The 20906-nt window shown below is 37.8% G+C and overlaps 1 protein-coding gene across 1 annotated transcript; it reads right to left on the reverse strand.

Annotated features, from left to right (window-relative positions):
* Window positions 1–536: 536 nt before the first annotated feature.
* Window positions 537–20205, reverse strand: MMADHC (metabolism of cobalamin associated D). Its single transcript, XM_054278545.1, has 8 exons — window positions 20185–20205; window positions 19822–19871; window positions 17889–18033; window positions 14863–15077; window positions 11180–11285; window positions 9530–9660; window positions 4476–4562; window positions 537–781 (listed from the first exon to the last, which is right to left on the reverse strand). Exons 2-8 carry the CDS (start codon window positions 19828–19830, stop codon window positions 587–589), a joined length of 888 nt encoding a protein of 295 aa, XP_054134520.1. The 5' UTR covers window positions 19831–19871; window positions 20185–20205; the 3' UTR covers window positions 537–586.
* Window positions 20206–20906: the final 701 nt, after the last annotated feature.

Raw genomic sequence — 20906 nt, forward strand, 5'->3', positions numbered from 1 at the left:
TCCTAATTTCAGGAATGGCAGATTTGTTGGGAATTTCAGTGGCATTTTCAGAGGATTCTGAGCATTAAATTGAGCAATGAAAGTTGGGAATTTCAGTGGCATTTTCAGAGGATTCTGAGCGTTAAATTGAGCAACGAAAGTTGGGAATTTCAGTGGCATTTTCAGAGGATTCTGAGCATTAAATTGAGCAACAAAAGTTGGGAATTTCAGTGGCATTTTCAGAGGATTCTGAGCGTTAAATTGAGCAACGAAAGTTGGGAATTTCAGTGGCATTTTCAGAGGATTCTGAGCATTAAATTGAGCAACGAAAGTTGGGAATTTCAGTGGCATTTTCAGAGGATTCTGAGCATTAAACTGAGCAACGAAAGAATTGTCGAGGTGAGAGAAAATGGAGAATTTAAAAAGGAAACGATCACTCCTCTGGTTCTCAAGGCTGCCAAGCCACATGTGGTGAACACACATTCCCAACAGACCAGAAATAAATCCCAGCTACTTTTATTCTCTAAGAACACTCAGAGTGAGGAAGCCCTGAGGATCACCCACGAGCTGAAGGATCCCTGGGGGGGACAGCAGCAGCAGGGAGGGCTCAGTGGCCGCTGAGCTTCCTCACGATGGGGCTGTCGGGCTCGGCGTTGGTGCAGATGGTGCCCACCAGCACGTGGGTGCCCCACAGGTTGTGCCTGATCACTTTGCAGCAGCCCAGGTCGTCCACGGCAAAGCCCAGGTGCCGGTAGCGCTCGTCCGTCTCCAGCAGGGGGTTGTTGCTGTAAGGCCCGAAAAACTGCAGGGAAAGAATCATAAATGAAAGGTTTTCTGCCGCAGACATTTTTTCATAGAAATCTTTCTTTCAGATTTGTTTATCTTCTGGGAAGCTGAGGCCGAAGAGAGAGAATGTAAACAATAATTATCAGCTGCTGTGGGATGCAATGGGATGCACCTGGGATTGGTTCATGTTCCATGTGTACAATTAAGAGCCAATCACAGGGCAAGCTCTCTGGAACACAGAGAATTCTCTTTTTTGGGCCTTTACAGGACAAAACTTAAAGAACCTAAAGTCAAAAATGAGCATCCCAATCTTAACTGGAATTACAGGAAGCCAGCTGAAGATACAACATCAAATCTTCAAGATATTTACAATTTATGTCAAGAATTCGACAATTTTTAGATTGTCGAATTTTAGATTCTATTCTGATTCTTGGCTTAGCTTAAAAGCTTCTGCAGCTTCTCTCTTTATTCTTTTTAGTATAGTTCTAATGTATTATATATCATATATCAATAAATCCAGCCTTCTGACCAAGAAACAAGATTCTCGTCCTTCTCTCACCCCAGAGACCTCCTCAGGTCGCTGTAAGAGTTTTCCACGTGGATTTCCAGTTCTGATGGATGGGGGAAAGGTAAGATTGGGTTTAGCTGTGGGGAGAAGCTTTATGTGGAGTTTGAAAGGTTTCTCTTTCAAATCCCAACCCCACCTTTGTGAGGAATCAAGGGCAGAGCCCTGCCTGAAACAGCACAGACAGGACAGGGACTAAGGAGAGAAAATTCCTTGGAAATTGTAAAAATTAACAACTCCAATTTGCAATAAATCCCGAAAGAAAGTTGGTCAGAGGAGCAAAAATGTGATTCAATTGTGAACAGGTATTTAAATTAAACTGGAATTTAAGTATTTAAATTAAACTGGTAATTCAGTTGCAGGCAGGTATTTAAATTAAACTGATATTTCAATTAAACTGATATTTAAGTATTTAAACTGATATTTAAGTTGCAAACAGGTATTTCAATTAAACTGATATTTAAATTAAATTGATATTTAAGTTGCAAACAGGTATTTATATTAAACTGGTATTGAAATATTTAAACTGATATTTGAGTTGAAAGCAGGTATTTAAATGAAACTGATATTTCAATGAAACTGATATTACAATTAAACTGATATTTAAGTTGCAGACAGGTATTTCAATTAAACTGATACTTCAATTAAACTGATATTTAGGTTGAAAACAGGTACTTAAATTAAACTGATATTTAACTCTTTAACCTGATGTTTAAGTTGCAGACAGGTACTTAAACTGATATTTCAATTAAACTGATATTTAAGTTGCAAACAGGTATTTCAATTAAACTGATATTTAAGTATTTAAACTGATATTTAAGTTACAAACAGGTATTTAAATTAAACAGATATTTCAATTAAACTGATATTTAAGTTGCAGACAGGTATTTAAATGAAACTGATATTTCAATTAAACTGATATTTAAATGAAACTGACATTTAAGTTGCAAACAGGTATTTAAATTAAACTGGTATTGAAGTATTTAAATTGATATTTAAGTTGCAAGCAGGTATTTCAATGAAACTGATATTTCAATTAAACTGATATTTAAGTTGCAGACAGGTATTTCAATTAAACTGATACTTCAATTAAACTGATATTTAGGTTAAAACAGGTACTTAAATTAAACGGATATTTAAGTCTTTAAATGGATGTTTAAGTTGCAGACAGGTACTTAAACTGATATTTCAATTAAACTGATATTTAAGTTGCAAACAGGTATTTCAATTAAACTGGTATTTAAATTAAATTGATATTTAAGTTGCAAACAGGTATTTATATTAAACAGGTATTGAAATATTTAAACTGATATTTAAGTTGCAGACAGGTATTTAAATGAAACTGATATTTCAATTAAACTGATATGTAAGTTGCAAGCAGGTATTTAAATAAAACTGATATTTAAATTAAACTGATATTTAAGTTGCAAAGCGGTATTTATATTAAACTGGTATTGAGGTATTTAAACTGATATTTGAGTTGAAAGCAGGTATTTAAATGAAACTGGAATGTAAATTAAAGTGATATTTAAGTTGCAAACAGGTATTTAAATTAAACTGGTATTTAAGTTTTTAAGTTAAACTGGTATTTAAGTTTTTTAATTGAACTGGTATTTAAGTATTTAAATTAAACGGGTATTTAAGTTTTTAAATTGAACTGATATTTAAGTTTTTAAATTGAACTGGTATTTAGGTTTTTTAATTAAACTGGTATTTAAGTGTTAAATGAAACTGGTATTTAAGTTTTACATTGACCTGCTATTTAAGTTGCACACAGATATCTCAGCTCTCTGTCTCAGGAGAAGCTGCTGAGTCCAAGCCCACTCCAGATCCTGGGCTGGGATGTGGCTGCTCGAGTCTGCAGACAAAACCCCACTTCCATCACCCCCAAATTCTTTAAAGACATGGAATTCTGGGGAGCTTTTCCAGCCCTGAGCTGCCTGTTCTGCCTCCCAAACAAGCCCTGTGTGCCTCTGTTGGCACAATAAATCAATCCCAGCTTTGCCACCATCCCCTGAACTGTGACAGGGTTTTAGCAGAGCTCAGACTAAAACTCATCTCCCACTGAAAGCTCCCAGTGTTCACAGAACAAAAAGTTCATTTTTGGGACAAAGGGATATCTTAGTGCTCTACCTCAGGAGAAGCTGCTGACTCCAAGCCCACTCCAGATCCTGGGCTGGGATGTGGCTGCTCGAGTCTGCAGACAAAACCCCACTTCCATCACCCCCAAATTCTTTAAAGACATGGAATTCTGGGGAGCTTTTCCAGCCCTGAGCTGCCTGTTCTGCATTACAAACAAGCCCTGTGTGCCTCTGTTGGCACAATAAATAAATCAATCCCTGCTTTTGGGAGTGTTTTTAAATAAATCCCCACCAAGCTGAGCTTTGCCACCATCCCCTGAACTGTGACAGGGTTTTAGCAGAGCTCAGACTAAAACTCATCTCCCACTGAAAGCTCCCAGTGTTCACAGAACAAAAAGTTCATTTTTGGGACAAAGGGATATCTCAGTTCTCTATCTCAGGAGAAGCTGCTGAGTCCAAGCCCACTCCAGATCCTGGGCTGGGATGTGGCTGCTCGAGTCTGCAGACAAAACCCCACTTCCATCACCCCCAAATTCTTTAAAGACATGGAATTCTGGGGAGCTTTTCCAGCCCTGAGCTGCCTGTTCTGCCTCCCAAACAAGCCCTGTGTGCCTCTGTTGGCACAATAAATAAATCAATCCCTGCTTTTGGAGTGTTTTTAAATAAATCCCCACCAAGCTGAGCTTTGCCACCATCCCCTGAACTGTGACAGGGTTTTAGCAGAGCTCAGAGCAAACCTCATCTCCCACTGAAAGCTCCCAGTGTTCACAGAACAAAAAGTTCATTTTTGGGGACAAAGGGATCATGAACAGGTGCAAAGAGGTTTTTTAAAGCCTTCACCTGCACAGGTGTCAGGGCTCCCAAGTTACCTGGGCAGGGCACAAAGTGCCCAAGGGATTTGGGACATAAAACTTCTCCATTTCCTGAAATCCAATTTCATTTCCTGACAGTGCTGGCCCTGCACTCAGAGCTGACACAGCTGAGCTCATAAATCTTCATTTATTCACAGAATTATCCTGAAAAAGTTGGATTTAATCCAAATTTTACTGCAAGAAAGAACTTACAGCCAGTCCTGAGGAGGGATCAATGAAATCAGCCCAGTAGCCCTCAGAAGAAATTGCATAGCAGATTTCCTTGGCACCATTGATGAACTGGAAGGGGAAAATTGGGAAAAGAAAGGCATCACATGAAGTTATCACATAAAAAGAATTATTTCTAACTTTGTTATAAATAATATAATTTATTTACTTACAGTTGTAAAAATTGGATTTTCTCTGCAATTAGTGCTCTAAGAAGCTCAAGGTTCCAAATTTAGAAAAATATTATTTATTCAGCTTCAGTCCCTTAACAGGTCCAAAATAAGGGAAATTTATCCTTTACAGCAAATTCTGTGTTAGTTTAAAATAAGGGAATTTAACCCTTTACAGTAAATTCTCTATTAGTTCAAAATGAGAGATTTTTACCATTTACAGTAAATTCTCTATTAGTTCAAAATAAGGAAAATTTATCCTTTACAATAAATTCTGTATTAATTCAAAATAAGGGAATTCTACCCTTTACAGTAAATTCTGTGTTAGTTCAAAATAAGGAAAATTTATCCTTTACAATACAAAATGAGGGAATTTTATCCTTTACATTAAGTTCTATGTTAGTTCAAAATAAGGAAAATTTATCACTTACAATAAATTCTGTATTAATTTAAAATAAGGGAATTTTATCCTTATTCTGAATTAATTTTAATAAGGAAAATTTACAGTACATTCTCTGTTAGTTCAAAATAAGGAAAATGTATCTTTTACAATAAATTCTGTATTAATTCAAAATAAGGAAAATTTACCCTTATTTTGAACTAATATTAATAAGGGAAAATTACAGTATATTCTAAATTAGTTCAAAATGAAGGAATTTTCCCCTTTACAGTAAATTCTCTATTAGTTCAAAATGAGGAAAATTTATCTTTTTCAATAAAAAATGAGGGAATTTTACCCTTTACAGTAAATTCTGTATTAATTCAAAATAAGGAAAATTTACCCTTATTTTGAATTTGCATTAATAGGGATATATACAGTACATTCTGTATTAGTTCTAAATAAGGAAAATTTATCCTTATTTTGAATTAATATTAATAGGGGAAATTTACAGTACATTCTGTGTTAGTTCAAAATAAGGAAAATTTATCCTTTACAAAAAATTCTGTATTAGTTCAAAATAAGGAAACTTTATCCTTTACAATAAATTCTGTATTAATTCAAAACTAGGGAATTTTACCCTTATTTTGGATTAATATTAATAAGGGGAAATTACATTCTGTGTTAGTTCAAAATAAGGAAAATGTATCTTTTAAAATAAATTCTGCATTAGTTCAAAATAAGGAAAATTTATCCTTTACAGCAAATCCTGTATTAGTTCAAAATGAGGGATTTTTACCCCTTATAGTAAATTTCTATTAGTTCAAAATAAGGAAAATTTCCCCCAGTAAATTCTGTATTTTGAAGTCTGATTGCTCTGATGATTAATCATGTCCAAATTGTAAATTAAATCCCAAATATCCCAATTTTAGGCAGAACATTTCTGATGCAGGATCTCTCCAGGGTGAGGTTAATGAACACTTGAGCTGGATTAATGCAAATATTTGGATTTGGCTGCAAAATCTCATTTTTTAGCCCCTGACATGAGGATTTTTCAGGTGAATTCTGCAAGCAAACCAACATTTCCCTGTGAATTTTTGGTTTTAACCCCTCAGTGACTGGATCAGACCTGACAGGGAGGTGCCTGAGGAGGAAAGATGCCAATTAACACATAATTAGAGCAGATTAAAACACTAAAGAGCAAGAGGGCAGAAATAATCCACAGAGAAGAACACACTGAAATAAAGGGAATTTTAATTTCTGTGTCATTTTGTGTTGATTCCTTTTTTTGTGGTTGATTAATACAGCCCATATTTGTGTTTTAGGGCATTCCCAGATTAATTTCAGGCATAAATATGATTTATTTCCAGGTGAAATGCTGGGTTTGGGGATATTTTATAAAGAATAGGCAGAAATGTTCTTTTATTGAGGGGCTAAGGGCAGTGCACAGCGACACTTGGTGGGGAAATGGTTAAATTGTGGAAAATGGGAAATAAAGGGATTTTCAGAGCCCTCTAGAGGTAAAAGAACAAGACAAAGTTAAGATGAAATAACACAACTGAAATTCGGGGTTAAAAGAATTAAAAACATCCATTAAAGTGAAAAAAACCCCAGAATAATTGGGGATTTTTACATTTTTTTACATTTTAGAAATTCAGGGTTCAAAGAATTAAAAACATTCATTGAAGTGAAAAAAACCCAGAGAATTGGTGATTTTTACATTTTTGACCAGTAGAAAGTGTAGTGGAATCATAATTAAATGAATTAAACAGTAAATGATAATTAATAATGAAGAACTATAATAGAAGTGTATTATAAATAATATTAAAGATTAAAATGTAATATATTACATTTAATAATGTAACAGAGATCTATATTATATACAGATCTATATTATATAGATCTCTATATATAGATTATACATCTATATTATATGAATCTCTCTATATACAGAAAAAGGTCTATACTATATATCTCTCTCTCTATAAAATATGGATCTATATTAAATATATTAAATATAGAACTATACCATATATATAAAACATGGATCTATATTATATATATATAAAATATTGATTTATATTATATATGTATATATATATAATAAAGATCTATGTTATATATATCTACATATATATAAAACAGATCTATATTATATATACCTCTAGACATATGAAATATGGATCTATATTATAAATATATATAAAATATGGATCTATATTATATATCTATATATAGAACATAGATTTAGATTATATATATCACTATACATATAATGAGGATCTATATATCTCTCTCTATATAATATGGATCTGAATTATATACATCTCTTTATATATAAAATATGGATATATATTATATATATAAAATACGGATCTGTACTATATATCTATATATAGAATATAGATTTAGATTATATATATCACTATATATAAGTACCTATATTATATATATCGCTAAGTATAGAATATGGATCTAAATTATATATATCTCTATATATAAAATATGGATCTGTACTACATATGTATATATAGAATATGGATCTATATTATATATATCTATATATAAAATATAGATCTATATTATATATACCTCTCTCTATATAGAATATGGATCTGTGCTATATATCTGTATATAGAATATAGATTTATATATATGTCACCATACATATAATAAGGATCTATATTATATATCTCTCTCTATTTAATATGGATCTAAATGATATATATCTATATATATAAAATATGGTTCCATATTATATATATATATATAAAGTACAGATCTGTATTATATATCTATATATAGAATATAGATTTATATTATTTATATCAATATCTATAATAAGGATGTATATTATATATCTCTATATAAAAATACGGATCAGTATTATATATCTATACATAGAATATGGATCAATATTATATATATGAATTTGTATTATATATCTATATATAGAATATAGATCGATATTTTATATATACAGATATATTTTATATATCACTATATATAGAATATGGATCTACATTATATAGAATATGGATCTATATTATATCTATCTCTCTATATACAGAATATGGATCTATATCATATATCTCTATCTATAGAATATGGATCTATATTACATCTATCTCTGTATATATAGAATATGGATCTATATCATACATATCTCTATGGGATGTAACAGGGTGTGAATTGGGGTTTGGTGTGGGATGTACCAGATGTGAATTGGGGTTTGGTGTGGGGTGTACCAGGATGTGAATTGGGGTTTGGTGTGTGGGGTGTACCAGATGTGAATTGGGGTTTGGTGTGGGATGTACCAGATGTGAATTGGGGTTTGGTGTGTGGGAATGTACCAGATGTGAATTGGGGTTTGGTGTGTGGGAATGTAACAGATGTGAATTGGGGTTTGGTGTGGGGTGTACCAGATGTGAACTGGGGTTTGGTGTGTGGGATGTACCAGATGTGAATTGGGGTTTGGTGTGGGGTGTACCAGATGTGAATTGGGGTTTGGTGTGTGGGGTGTACCAGATGTGAATTGGGGTTTGGTGTGTGGGATGTACCAGATGTGAATTTGGGTTTGGTGTGTGGGATGTAAGAGGATGTGAATTGGGGTTTGGTGTGTGGGATGTACCAGATGTGAATTGGGGTTTGGTGTGTGGGGTGTACCAGATGTGAATTGGGGTTTGGTGTGTGGGGTGTACCAGATGTGAATTGGGGTTTGGTGTGTGGGATGTACCAGATGTGAATTGGGGTTTGGTGTGTGGGGTGTACCAGATGTGAATTGGGGTTTGGTGTGGGGTGTACCAGATGTGAATTGGGGTTTGGTGTGTGGGATGTACCAGATGTGAACTGGGGTTTGGTGTGTGGGGTGTACCAGATGTGAATTGGGGTTTGGTGTGTGGGAATGTAACAGATGTGAATTGGGGTTTGGTGTGGGATGTACCAGGATGTGAATTGGGGTTTGGTGTGTGGGGTGTACCAGATGTGAATTGGGGTTTGGTGTGGGGTGTACCAGGATGTGAATTGGGGTTTGGTGTGTGGGGTGTACCAGATGTGAATTGGGGTTTGGTGTGTGGGGTGTACCAGATGTGAATTGGGGTTTGGTGTGGGGTGTACCAGATGTGAATTGGGGTTTGGTGTGGGATGTACCAGGATGTGAATTGGGGTTTGGTGTGTGGGGTGTACCAGATGTGAATTGGGGTTTGGTGTGTGGGGTGTACCAGATGTGAATTGGGGTTTGGTGTGGGATGTACCAGGATGTGAATTGGGGTTTGGTGTGTGGGGTGTACCAGATGTGAATTGGGGTTTGGTGTGGGGTGTACCAGATGTGAATTGGGGTTTGGTGTGTGGGGTGTACCAGATGTGAATTGGGGTTTGGTGTGGGGTGTACCAGATGTGAATTGGGGTTTGGTGTGGGGTGTACCAGATGTGAATTGGGGTTTGGTGTGGGGTGTACCAGATGTGAACTGGGGTTTGCTGTTGGCACTGACCTTTTCCAGCAGCACCTCCCTCTCCTGCTCCACCTCGTGGCTCCACACGCTCATGTCGTGCCGGCTCCTCTGGGTCACCGTGAGCACCGTCAGGCGCTTGGGGTTCACCTCGGGGAACAGCGCCTGGAAATCTGAAATTGGGAAATGCAGAGTTTGTCCTGCTCTGCCAGGGCAGCCTGCCCTCCCACACACACCAACAGTCCCTTTATAAATTGCTTTATTTCATTGGTTTTATTTTAATTTTTATTATTATTACAATTAATATATAATAAATATAAATGTGGGGAAAATGCAGAGTTTGTCCTGCTCTGCCAGGGCAGCCTTCCCTCCTACACACACCAACAGTCCCTTTTTAAATTGCTTTATTTAATTGGTTTTCTTTTAATTTTTATTATTATTACAATTAATATTTAATACAGAGTTTGTTCTGCTCTGCCAGGGCAGCCTTCCCTCCCAGCCACACCAATATTTCAGTCATATTTCCCTTTTCAAATTACTTTATTTAATGTGGTTTCTTTTAATTTTTATTATTATTAAAATTAATATATAATAAATATAAATATAATTAGATTTAATTTAATTTATAAATATGCATATACTGACATATATACATATATTTATATTATTTATATAAATGTATACTAATATAATTTATATATTAAATGGTAACAATTTATAGATTAAATTATATACTAAATTATATAAATAATTTATATATGAAGTTTTATATATTTCATATATAATATGTATATTAAATTATATAAATATATTTTATTATTATAAATTAAGTATTATTATTACTATTTACTTTGAATATTTTTACTTTTTATTTAATTCAGTTGCTCCCATTTAATCTCCTACTTGGTTATTATTTTTATTTTTTATTTAATTTAATTATTCCCATGTAATTTCCTATTTGGTTATTATTTTACTTTTTATTTAACCCAATTGTTCCCCATTTACTTTCCTATTTGGTTATTAGTTTTACTTTTTATATAACTTAATTATTCCCATTTAATTTCCTATTTGGTTATTATTTTTACTTTTTATATAATTAAATGGTTCCCATTTAATGAAATATAATTTAATTTAATAATTAATTAAATTCAATTAAATACACTTGAGCAGTTTCAGGTGATTTGCACTCCCACTTCACACTCTTCATCTTAAATATTGAAATAATAATATTATGAACAATATTGAAAATTACTAAAAGTTGTTTCAAATCTGAAAATATATTGAAAGATATTAAATGGTTCTCAATTAATTTTGGGAATTTTCTTCCTGAATAAATTAAAAACACAAATTCAGAAGTTTCCTGATTCCCATTTGTTGTTTTTTAGCAATTCCAAAGGATTTGGTAAATGGATTTTAGATAAGGAATTAACTCCAGAATTTCCCAGTCAAACAACAACTAAAAATTACATTTTAAATGAAATAGTAAAGACTGTCAACAGCAAATATTTAAAAAATTAATTTAAATTTTAAATTTTTACATTAAAAATTGCCAACATTTCCATTCTATCCACAGGGATTTTTGTACTGATTAACTGAATTAACCTTTCCCGCAGCACATTCTGTGTGGAGCATTGACATTCACTGGTTTTGCATTTAAAAGTTGGAATTTTTTGGCTGGAAATAAAACCGAACCTTTTCTCAGCAGCTCAGGACAGGCTTGCACTGCACATTCCACCTTGGCATTTTCAAAGTAGGTTTCAGCATTATTGATCTGCTGCTTCTGGGGAGCATCAGAACCCTAAAAAGCACAAAAATTCAAATTTTCAGTTAATATCAAACAGGAATAACTCTGTACATCAAAATAGGGTTTAGGGATCAGATAAACTCGAGCAGTTTCAGGTGGTTTCCAGTGGCACTTCACATTTTTCTTATTAAATATTGAAATAATAAAATCATTAACAATACTGAAAGTCACTAAAAGTTATTTAAAATCTGAAAAGATATAAAAAGATAGATAATTTTTAGAACTAAACATTGCCTAAACTCTGCAAATCCAAAATACTGAAGGGAAATTCCAATTTTACTGGGTGTATTCATACTGATGAATCTGCAACACTGCCAGAATCCTCTCATAATGAGAGGGGAGATTATTAAAAATTGGAGGATTTCTAAAAAGCAGAAAAATTCAAATTTTCAGTTAATATCAAACAGGAATAACTCTGTACATCAAAATAGGGTTTAGGGATCAGATAAACTCGAGCAGTTTCAGTGATTTCCAGTGGCACTTCACATTTTTCTTATTAAATATTGAAATAATAAAATTATTAACAACATTGAAAGTCACTAAAAGTTATTCCAAATCTGAAAAGACATAAAAATATATAAAAAGATAGATAATTTTTAGAACTAAACATTGCCTAAACTCTGCAAATCCAAAATACTGAAGGAAAATTCCAATTTTACTGGGTGTATTCATACTGATAAATCTGCAACACTGCCAGAATCTTCTCACAATGAGAGGGGGGATTTATTATAAATTGGGGGATTTCTGGGTGAATTCCATGGGTTTCAGAAGTAAACATTGCCCAAGCTTTGCAAATCCAGATCCATGAAATAAAATACTGAAGGAAATTTCAATTTTGAATTGAAATGATGAATTACAAGGATGAATCTCTCATTGAGCTTGGGGGATTCCTCTGTTAATTTTGGGGTTTTCAGAACTAAACACTGCCCAAGCTTTGCAAATCCAGATCCATGAAATAAAAAACCGAAGGAAAATTCCAATTTTACTGGGTGTATTTAAAATGATGATTCTCTCATTATGAGCTTGGGGGATTCCTGGGTGAATTCCATGACTTTTAGAACTAAATATTGCCCAAAATTTGCAAATCCAGATCCATCCAATAAAATACTGATGGAAATTTCAATTTTGAATTGAAATTATGAATGACAACGATGAATCTCTCGTTATGAGCTTGAGGGATTTCTGGGTGAATTTCATGGTTTTTAGAACTAAACATTGCCCAAACTTTGCAAATCCAAATCCATGAAATAAAATACTGAAGGGAATTTCAATTTTACTGAGTATATTCACAATGATGAATCTCTCATTGTGAGCTTGGGGGATTCCTCTGTGAATTCCATTGATATAGAACTAAACATTGCCCAGACTTTGCAAATCCAGATCCATTCAATAAAATACTGAAGGAAATTTCAATTTTACAGGGTAAAAGGTGGTGAGACTCGGCCAACAGCAAGTTTGTACACTGAAATCCTGCCAATAATCACTCCTGAAATGCTGTTTCAAAACAGCCTGAAATCTTTTTCTCCTAAAAATGAACCACCTTGAGGCAGTTTCTGTGGCAGAAGATGGGGCAGAAAATCCTTTTTGAGGAAGAGTTGTGCTTGTCCCATGTGCAGGGGGTTGCTGGGGAAGGGGAAAGGAAAGGAAAGGAAAGGAAAGGAAAGGAAAGGAAAGGAAAGGAAAGGAAAGGAAAGGAAAGGAAAGGAAAGGAAAGGAAAAAGGGGAAAGGAAAAAGGGGGAAAGGAAAAGGGGAAAGGAAAAGGGGGAAAGGAAAAGGGGAAAAGGAAAAGGGGAAAAGGAAAAGGGGAAAGGAGGGAGTGGCTGAAAGAAAGGAAGGAAAGGAAGGATGAATCTTACTCCAGGTTCTCAAAGGCTAATTCATTACTTTAAGATACTATATTACATTAAAGAATACTAAAGAATACAGAACAGATACAGAGAGAAGGCTAAAAAGATAATAATGAAAACTCCTGACTCTTTCCAGAGCCTCAACACAGCTTGGCACTGACTGGCCAAAGAGAGAAAACAATTGACATGAAACCCATGAAACAATCTCCAACCACATTCCAAATGATCAAAACCCAGGAGAAGCAAATAAGAATTAAGAATAAATAATTTACAAGAATTTTTCCTTTTTCCCTGAGGCCTCTCAGCTCCCCAGGAGCAAACCCTGGGTGAGTGTGGGATCTCAGCACATCAGCCCTGATGTGCAGAGTCACCGAGACAACCCTTGGGGTGCTCGGAGGTCCTGGACGTTGCCAGCAGTGTCTGGTGGCTGGGCTGTGATCCTGCACGGGAGACGACACCTGTGTGAGGATGGGAGGGTCACACTGGGATAAATGGTGAAGGGATGGGTTAATTACAGTGTGAAACACAGATCCACCTCAAGGGTTGGGAGTGACCATGGAGATCCACCTGAAGGGTTGGAAATGACCATGGAGGGATGGGTTAATTATAGTGTGAAACACAGGGTTTAGAATTTCAGTACAGGGGGGTCTGGAGAAACAAAATGGAGGAATTGGGGCGTGTCCTGTCCTTCTTCTTCTTCTTCTTGGCCTCCATCTTCTGTGGTGGTGGTGGCACTTTGGGATTGGTTCTTACTAAAAGTGCCCCTGTGTGGGATCTCAGCACATCAGCCCTGATGTGCAGAGTCACCGAGACAACCCTTGGGGGGCTCGGAGGTCCTGGACGTTGCCAGCAGTGTCTGGTGGCTGGGCTGTGATCCTGCACGGGAGACGACACCTGTGTGAGGATGGGAGGATCTCACGGGGATAAATGGTGAAGGGATAGGTTAATTACAGTGTGAAACACAGGGTTTAGAATTTCGGTACAGGGGGGTCTGGAGAAACAAGATGGAGGAATTGGGGCGTGTCCTGTCCTCCTTCTTCTTCTTCTTCTTCGTGGCCTCCATCTTGTGTGGTGGTGGTGGCACTTTGGGATTGGTTCTTACTAAAAGTGCACTTGTCAATAAGGGTGAAAGGCATTGGGGAAAATAGGTAAATGTCTTATAGGTAGTTTTGGGTATAAAGAGTGCTCTCAGTGTGCTCATGGCTGACGTGCTGTGCTCTGTGGGGCCGAGAGAAAATCTTGTAGATAAAAACTGATAAACCCTGAAGGCCGAGAAAAAACCTGAAGACTCCTTTCGTCCTTTGGAGCGCGGGCTGTCCCAGGGCCATCCCGAGCCTTTCCAGGCCATCCAAAACAGCCGAGAACGGGACAGTGGTGGTGGCACTTTGGGATTGGTTCTCACTAGAAGTGCACTTGTCAATAAGGGTGAAAAGCATTGGGGAAAATAGGTAAATATCTTACAGGTAGTTTAGGGTATAAAGATCAGTGACCGCCCTGAAGGCAGTCAGTGTGTCCATGGCCGACGTGCTGTGCAGACCTCTGTCGGGTTGAGAGAAAATCTTGTAGATAAAAATTAATAAACCCTGAAGGCCGAGAAAAAACCTGAAGCCTCCTTTCGTCCTTTGGAGCGCGGGCTGTCCCAGGGCCATCCCGAGCCTTTCCAGGCCATCCAAAACAGCCGAGAACGGGACAGGCAAGGGAATTTCCCGGGGGTTTCCCTCACCTGGAACTCGTTGATGCACTGGGCCATGACAAACTCGTGCCTGTCGCTGGCCGAGGGCTCTGCCAGGAGGTCGGGCAGGCTGGGGGCGGGCCGGGCTCTCTGGCTGGCAGTGCCATGCAGGTGGCACCCGAAGCCGATGTTCCCTGGCAGCTGGAAGCGCTGGTCCTGCGGCCCAAAGGGACCCATCAGCTCGTCCGGCCACACCGTCCTGGGACCTGCGGGGTGGGGAAACCCAAAAACCATCAGGGAAACACAAAAACAGCCAGGAAAACCCCCAAAAATGGTCAGGAAACCCCAAAGACAGCAGGGAAATCCCAAAGACAGAAGGGAAACCCAAAAGCGGCCAGGAAATCCCAAAAGGGAATCCCAAAAATGGCCAAGAAACCCGAAACTGGTCAGGGGAAGCCAAAAACCAGCAGGGAAACCCCAAAAATGGTCAGGAAACCCCAAAGACAGCAGGGAAATCCCAAAGCAGCCAGGAAATCCCAAACCAGTGAGGAAAGCACAAAAACAGTCAGGAAATCACAAAACCAGCAGGGAATCCCAAAGATGGTCAGGAAATCCCAAAGACAGCAGGGAAACCCAAAAGCGGCAGGGGAAACCCCAAAAATGGCGGGGAAATCCCAAAACTGGTCGGGAAATCCCAAAAGTAGCCAGGAAACACCAAAAGCGGCTAGGAAATCCCAAAAACGGTCAGGGAAAGCCCAAACTGGCAGGGAAATCCCAAAAACTGGCAGGGAAATCCCAAAAACGGTCAGGGAAAGCCCAAACTGGCAGGGAAATCCCAAAACCGGCAGGGAAATCCCAAAACCGGCAGGGAAATCCGAAAACCAGCAGGGAAATCCCAAAACCAGCAGGGAAATCCCAAGAACTGGTCAGGGAATCCCAAAACGGTCAGGGAAACCCCAAAGACAGCCAGGAAACGTTAAAGCAGTCAGGGAAACCCAAAAACAGCAGGGAAATCCTAAAAACGGTCAGGGAAACCCAAAGATGGTCAGGGAATCCCAAAGATGGTCAGGGGAACCCAAAAATGGCCAGGGAAGCCCAAAACCAGCCAGGAAACCCCAAAGACAGCAGGGAAATCCCAAAGACGGTCAGGAAACCCAAAACCGGTCAGAGGAACCCAAAAGTCAGCAGGGAAAACCAAAACCAGCAGGGAAATCCCAAAACCAGCAGGGAAATCCCAAAAACAGTCAGGAAATCCCAAAGACAGCAGGGAAACCCAAAACCAGCAGGGAAATCCCAAAACCAGCAGGAAAATCCCAAGAACTGGTCAGGGAATCCCAAAACGGTCAGGGAAACCCCAAAGACAGCCAGGAAACGTTAAAGCAGTCAGGGAAACCCAAAAACAGCCAGGAAATCCCAAAGACAGAAGGGAAACCCCAAAGACAGAAGGGAAACCCAAAACTGGTCAGGAAATCCCAAAAGGGAATCCCAAAAATGGCCAAGAAACCTGAAACTGGTCAGGGGAAGCCAAAAACCAGCAGGGAAACCCCAAAAATGGTCAGGAAACCCCCGAAATGGTCAGGAAACCCCAAAGACAGCAGGGAAATCCCAAAGACAGCAGGGAAACCCAAAACTGGTCAGGAAATCCCAAAGCAGTGAGGAAAGCACAAAAACAGTCAGGAAATCACAAAACCCGCAGGGAATCCCAAAGATGGTCAGGGAAATCCTTTTTCCTAAATGTGCTTTTTCTCCTTAAATTTGCTTTTCTACCGAGTCAAAAATCCCAATTCCAAATCTGGATTTCAAAGGAATAAATTTGCTTTTTCTTTTTCCTAAATGTGCTTTTTTAATAAATTTGCTTTTCTACTCAGTCAAAAATCTCATTTCCAAATTGGGATTGCAAGGGAATAAATCTGCTTTTTTCCTAAATGTGCTTTTTCTACTTAGATTTGTTTTTTGTTCTAAAATTCGCTTTTTCGCTTCTACCAAATCAAAAATCCCAAGTCTAAATTCATATTTCAAAGGAATAAATTTATTTTTTCCTTTTTCTAAATGTGCTTTTTTAATGAATTTGCTTTTCTGCCAAGCCAAAAATCTCACTTCTAAATTTGCATTTTTAGGGAGTAAATTTGCTTCTTCTTCTTCTTCTTCAATTTGCTTTTACTGCTCTACCAAGACAAAAATCCCAATTCTAAATTCTAATTTCAAGGGAATAAATTTGCTTTTTCTTTTTCCTAAATGTGCTTGTTTTTTCTTAAATTTGCTTTTTCTTCATAAATTTGATTTTTTCTCTTCTACCAAGTCAAGAACCCCAGTTCCAAATTGGGATTTTCAGGGGAATAAATTTGCTTTTTTTCATAATGTGCTTCTTCTTTTCTACCAAGTCAAAAATCCCACTTCCAAATTCTGATTTCAAGGGAATAAATTTGCTTTTTCCTTTTTCTAAATGTGCTTTTCCTTCATAAATTTGCTTTTCTACCAAGTCAAAAATCTCATTTCCAAATTGGGATTTCAAGGGAAAAAAATTTGCTTTTTCTCTTCTACCAAGTCAAAGATCCCACTTCTAAATTCAGATTTCAAGGGAATAAATTTGCTTTTTCTTTTTTCTAAATGTGCTTTTCCTTCATAAATTTGCTTTTCTACCAAGTCAAAAATCCCAGTTCCAAATTGGGATTTCCAGGGGATAAATTTGATTTCTCTTTTTCCTAAATGTGTTTTTTTCCCCTAAACTTGCTTTTTCTCCATAAATTTTATTTTTATCTTCTACCAAGTCAAGAACCCCAGTTCCAAATTGGGATTTTCAGGGGAATAAATTTGCTTTTTCTTTTTCCTAAATGTGCTTGTTTTTTCTTAAATTTGCTTTTTCTTCATAAATTTGATTTTTTCTCTTCTACCAAGTCAAGAACCCCAGTTCCAAACTGGGATTTTCAGGGGAATAAATTTGCTTTTTCTTTTTCCTAAATGTGCTTTTTTCCCTTAAACTTGTTTTTTCTTCATAAATTTGATTTTTCTCTTCTACCAAATCAAGAGCCCCAGTTCCAAATTCAGATTTTCCAGGGAATAAATGTGTTTTTCCTTACACAAATCAGGGGGTGCAGCAGCCACGTGGGGCTCATCGGAGCCCGAGGATCCTGCAGTGGAAAAAGCTTTGGCATTTCCAACCCTGCTGAGCAAGGAGTAAAAACCTGGCAGGTAGGAGACCAACCTTGCTCTGCTGCAGAGCACCTGAGGAGGGAAAAACAATAAAAAGAATAAATTAGTAATAAAATAAAATCATAATTTCATAATAAAAACCCAAAGAATCATTTAAACGCAGCTCCGTGAAAAATCCTCCCTCAATAATTCTGTTAAAATTTGAATTATGGCCAGTTGGAACATCAAGTTGTGGAAATATTTTATTGTTGTTTTGATATTTTGTTGTTCCAAGCAAAGAAAAAGCCTTAAAGTGGTTTTAAAACTTTATTTCATAAGAAAAATCCTCCCCCAATAATTATATTAAAATTCGAATTATGGCCAGTTGGAACATCAAATTGTAAAAATATTTTATTGTTGTTTTGATATTTTGTTGTTCCAAGCAAAGAAAAAGCCTTAAAGTGGTTTTAAAACTTTCTTTCGTAAGAAAAATCCTCCCCCAATAATTCTGTTAAAATTTGAATTATGGCCAGTTGGAACATCAAACTGTAGAAATATTTGTTATTTTAATTTTTATATTTTGTATATTTTTATACTCTTCTTTCCAAGCAAAGAAAAAGCCTTAAAGTGGTTTTAAAACTTTCTTTCATAAGCAAAATCCTCCCCCAATAATTATATTAAAATTTGAATTATGGCCAGCTGTAACATCAAACTGTAAAAATATTTTATTGTTATTTTGATATTTTGTTGTTCCAAGCAAAGAAAAAGCCTTAAAGTGGTTTTAGTGTTGGTTAAAGCCCTGAAAATTTAAAATTTCCGTGAAATTATGGACAGGGGTTGTCCCCATGGTTATCTCCTGGAAAACACTTTTTGGAAAATCCAACTTTTCAGGTGAGGAATAACAATTCTTTTGAGAAAATCACATCAAAGGACTTTCCTCAAGTGCTGTAGCTTTGATTCTATAAAAATTTATGCACTTTTACATCAAAAGAGGCACTTTCAGAAGTAATTTACTTTTAAAAGAGAATAAATGGTGCTATTTGGATGTTGAATATAAAAATTGTATTTAAAGCATCAGCACCTAAGGCAGTTTTTCATCCAGCACTCCTCTGTAAATATAAAATAATTTCTACCAATTTATAAAACCTCTAAATGCTTCAAAACACATTTAATTTATAACTTAAATCAATTATTTCCAGTTCAAGCCTGGAGCTGTCTCCTTTTAAAGAGCTTCAAAAGGTTCCTGTATCTGATTCCTCTCAAATTTTTTTTCTTTATCGTGTCAAATCTCTATTAAAATCAATTTTTGCATGCTGTAAACAGATGTAAACAATTACAGCCAACGTGTAATTAGCAGAAAAGAGAATTTTTCCTCATTATCAGCCTCACTTAGCACGGAGATGTCACTAATTGCAAATATTTACACACCTGGCGTTGCACAAGCAGCAGCGAGGGAATAAATGAATTATTCATATTATTATTGTTCATCCCCACGGCGGCAGCGATAAAAACAATCAATAACAGGAAAAACAATCAACAAAAGGCGTTTTATTGCTTCAAATCAGCTGAGCGCTCCAAAACACGCGCCTGAGCCCAGGATGACAGAAAAAGCACAGGAAAAAATTGATTTAATCCTTAATTTTGTCATTATTCCTGGGATATTTAAACTAGAGAGCTGGATTGGGATTTTAGGGAGAAATTCTTCCCTCTGAGGGTGCTGAGGTTCAACAAGTGTCCAAGCGCACTGGAATTTGTCCCTTCTCACGGCACGGAGTTGGAATTAAAGGATTTTTAAGGTTTTTTTCCCCACCCAAACCTGTTTGTAATTGCATTTAATCCTCAATTCCGGGCTATCCGCAAGGCCGGGCGTCACTCACTCACATTGGCCATGGCAGACGCTGCTCCCCCCGCAATGACAGCCCCGGACACCCCTGCAAAAGAGAAGGGAAAGGGCAGAGAACGGAAAGGGAACGAGGAAAAGGAAGAAAAAGGAAAAAGGGAAAAGGGAAAAGGAAAAAGGGAAAAGGAAAAAAAGGCGCTGAACTCCCCAGCCCCAGAGCCCCCTCACACCTCGCCCGGCCTCCCCGCGTCCCAGCAGCGGCGCTGCCGCGGACAGGCAGCAACAGCTGACGGGAAGGGAGCAAAAAACGGGAAAATGGAAGAAAGAAATGGGAAAAGGAAATGGGAGAAAAGAGAAGGAAACGGGAAAAGAGGAAAAGCAAAGGAGCCCCCGGCCGCCCTCACCTCTTCCTGCAAAATGGCGGCGCCCACCCGCCCCCGCCGCGCCCTCGCCGCGCGCCCCCAGGCTGAGCCAGACGATCTGCCGACACCTCGATGGGTGCGGCGCGGCACCGTGCGGAATCCGCCGCTCGGCGTTCTGTTGCTCAGGGCTGCGGGAGGGGCGGTGGAGGCCGTGAGGGGAGGCGGTGATGGCGGCGGGGCCGGCGGGGCTGGGGAGGTTCCTGTGGGAGCGACGGGGCCGGGATCGGTGGTGGCGGGGCCGGATCGGTGATGGCGGGGCCGGATCGGTGGCGGCGGGCCGGGATCGGTGGTGGCGGGGCCGGATCGGTGGTGGCGGGGCTGGGGTGTCCTCTCTGTGCTCCCAAGGCGGTGTTGCCCCGTGTGAGGGGCGGAGAAGGGCGGCCGTGGGTGCTGTTCCCATGCGGGGCACCAGGGGGCAGTCACGGACCGTCAGCCGCCCTCATCGCCTTCATGATTCCTGGGGATCCAAAAAAGGAAAAATGGGGAGAAAAAGAGGGAAAATGGAGATAAAATGGGGAAAAGGATTTTGTTGAAGGGACTTGAAAGGAGGAGAGGGTGTTTCCTCTAAGGAAAAGTGCAAAGCCAGGTGTTCGCTGGGAATGGGGAGCATTAGTGGCACTTCTGCCACAAAACTGACTTCAAGGGTGATACCTCAAATAACTTCTACAAAATAATAATAAAAATATTTAAAACCTGCTTCAATG

This window comes from Melozone crissalis, unplaced genomic scaffold (genome assembly GCF_028551555.1).
Source record: "Melozone crissalis strain CALT ecotype California unplaced genomic scaffold, PUWL_Pcris_2 ptg000023l_1, whole genome shotgun sequence".
In the NCBI taxonomy this organism is placed as follows: Eukaryota; Metazoa; Chordata; class Aves; order Passeriformes; family Passerellidae; genus Melozone; species Melozone crissalis.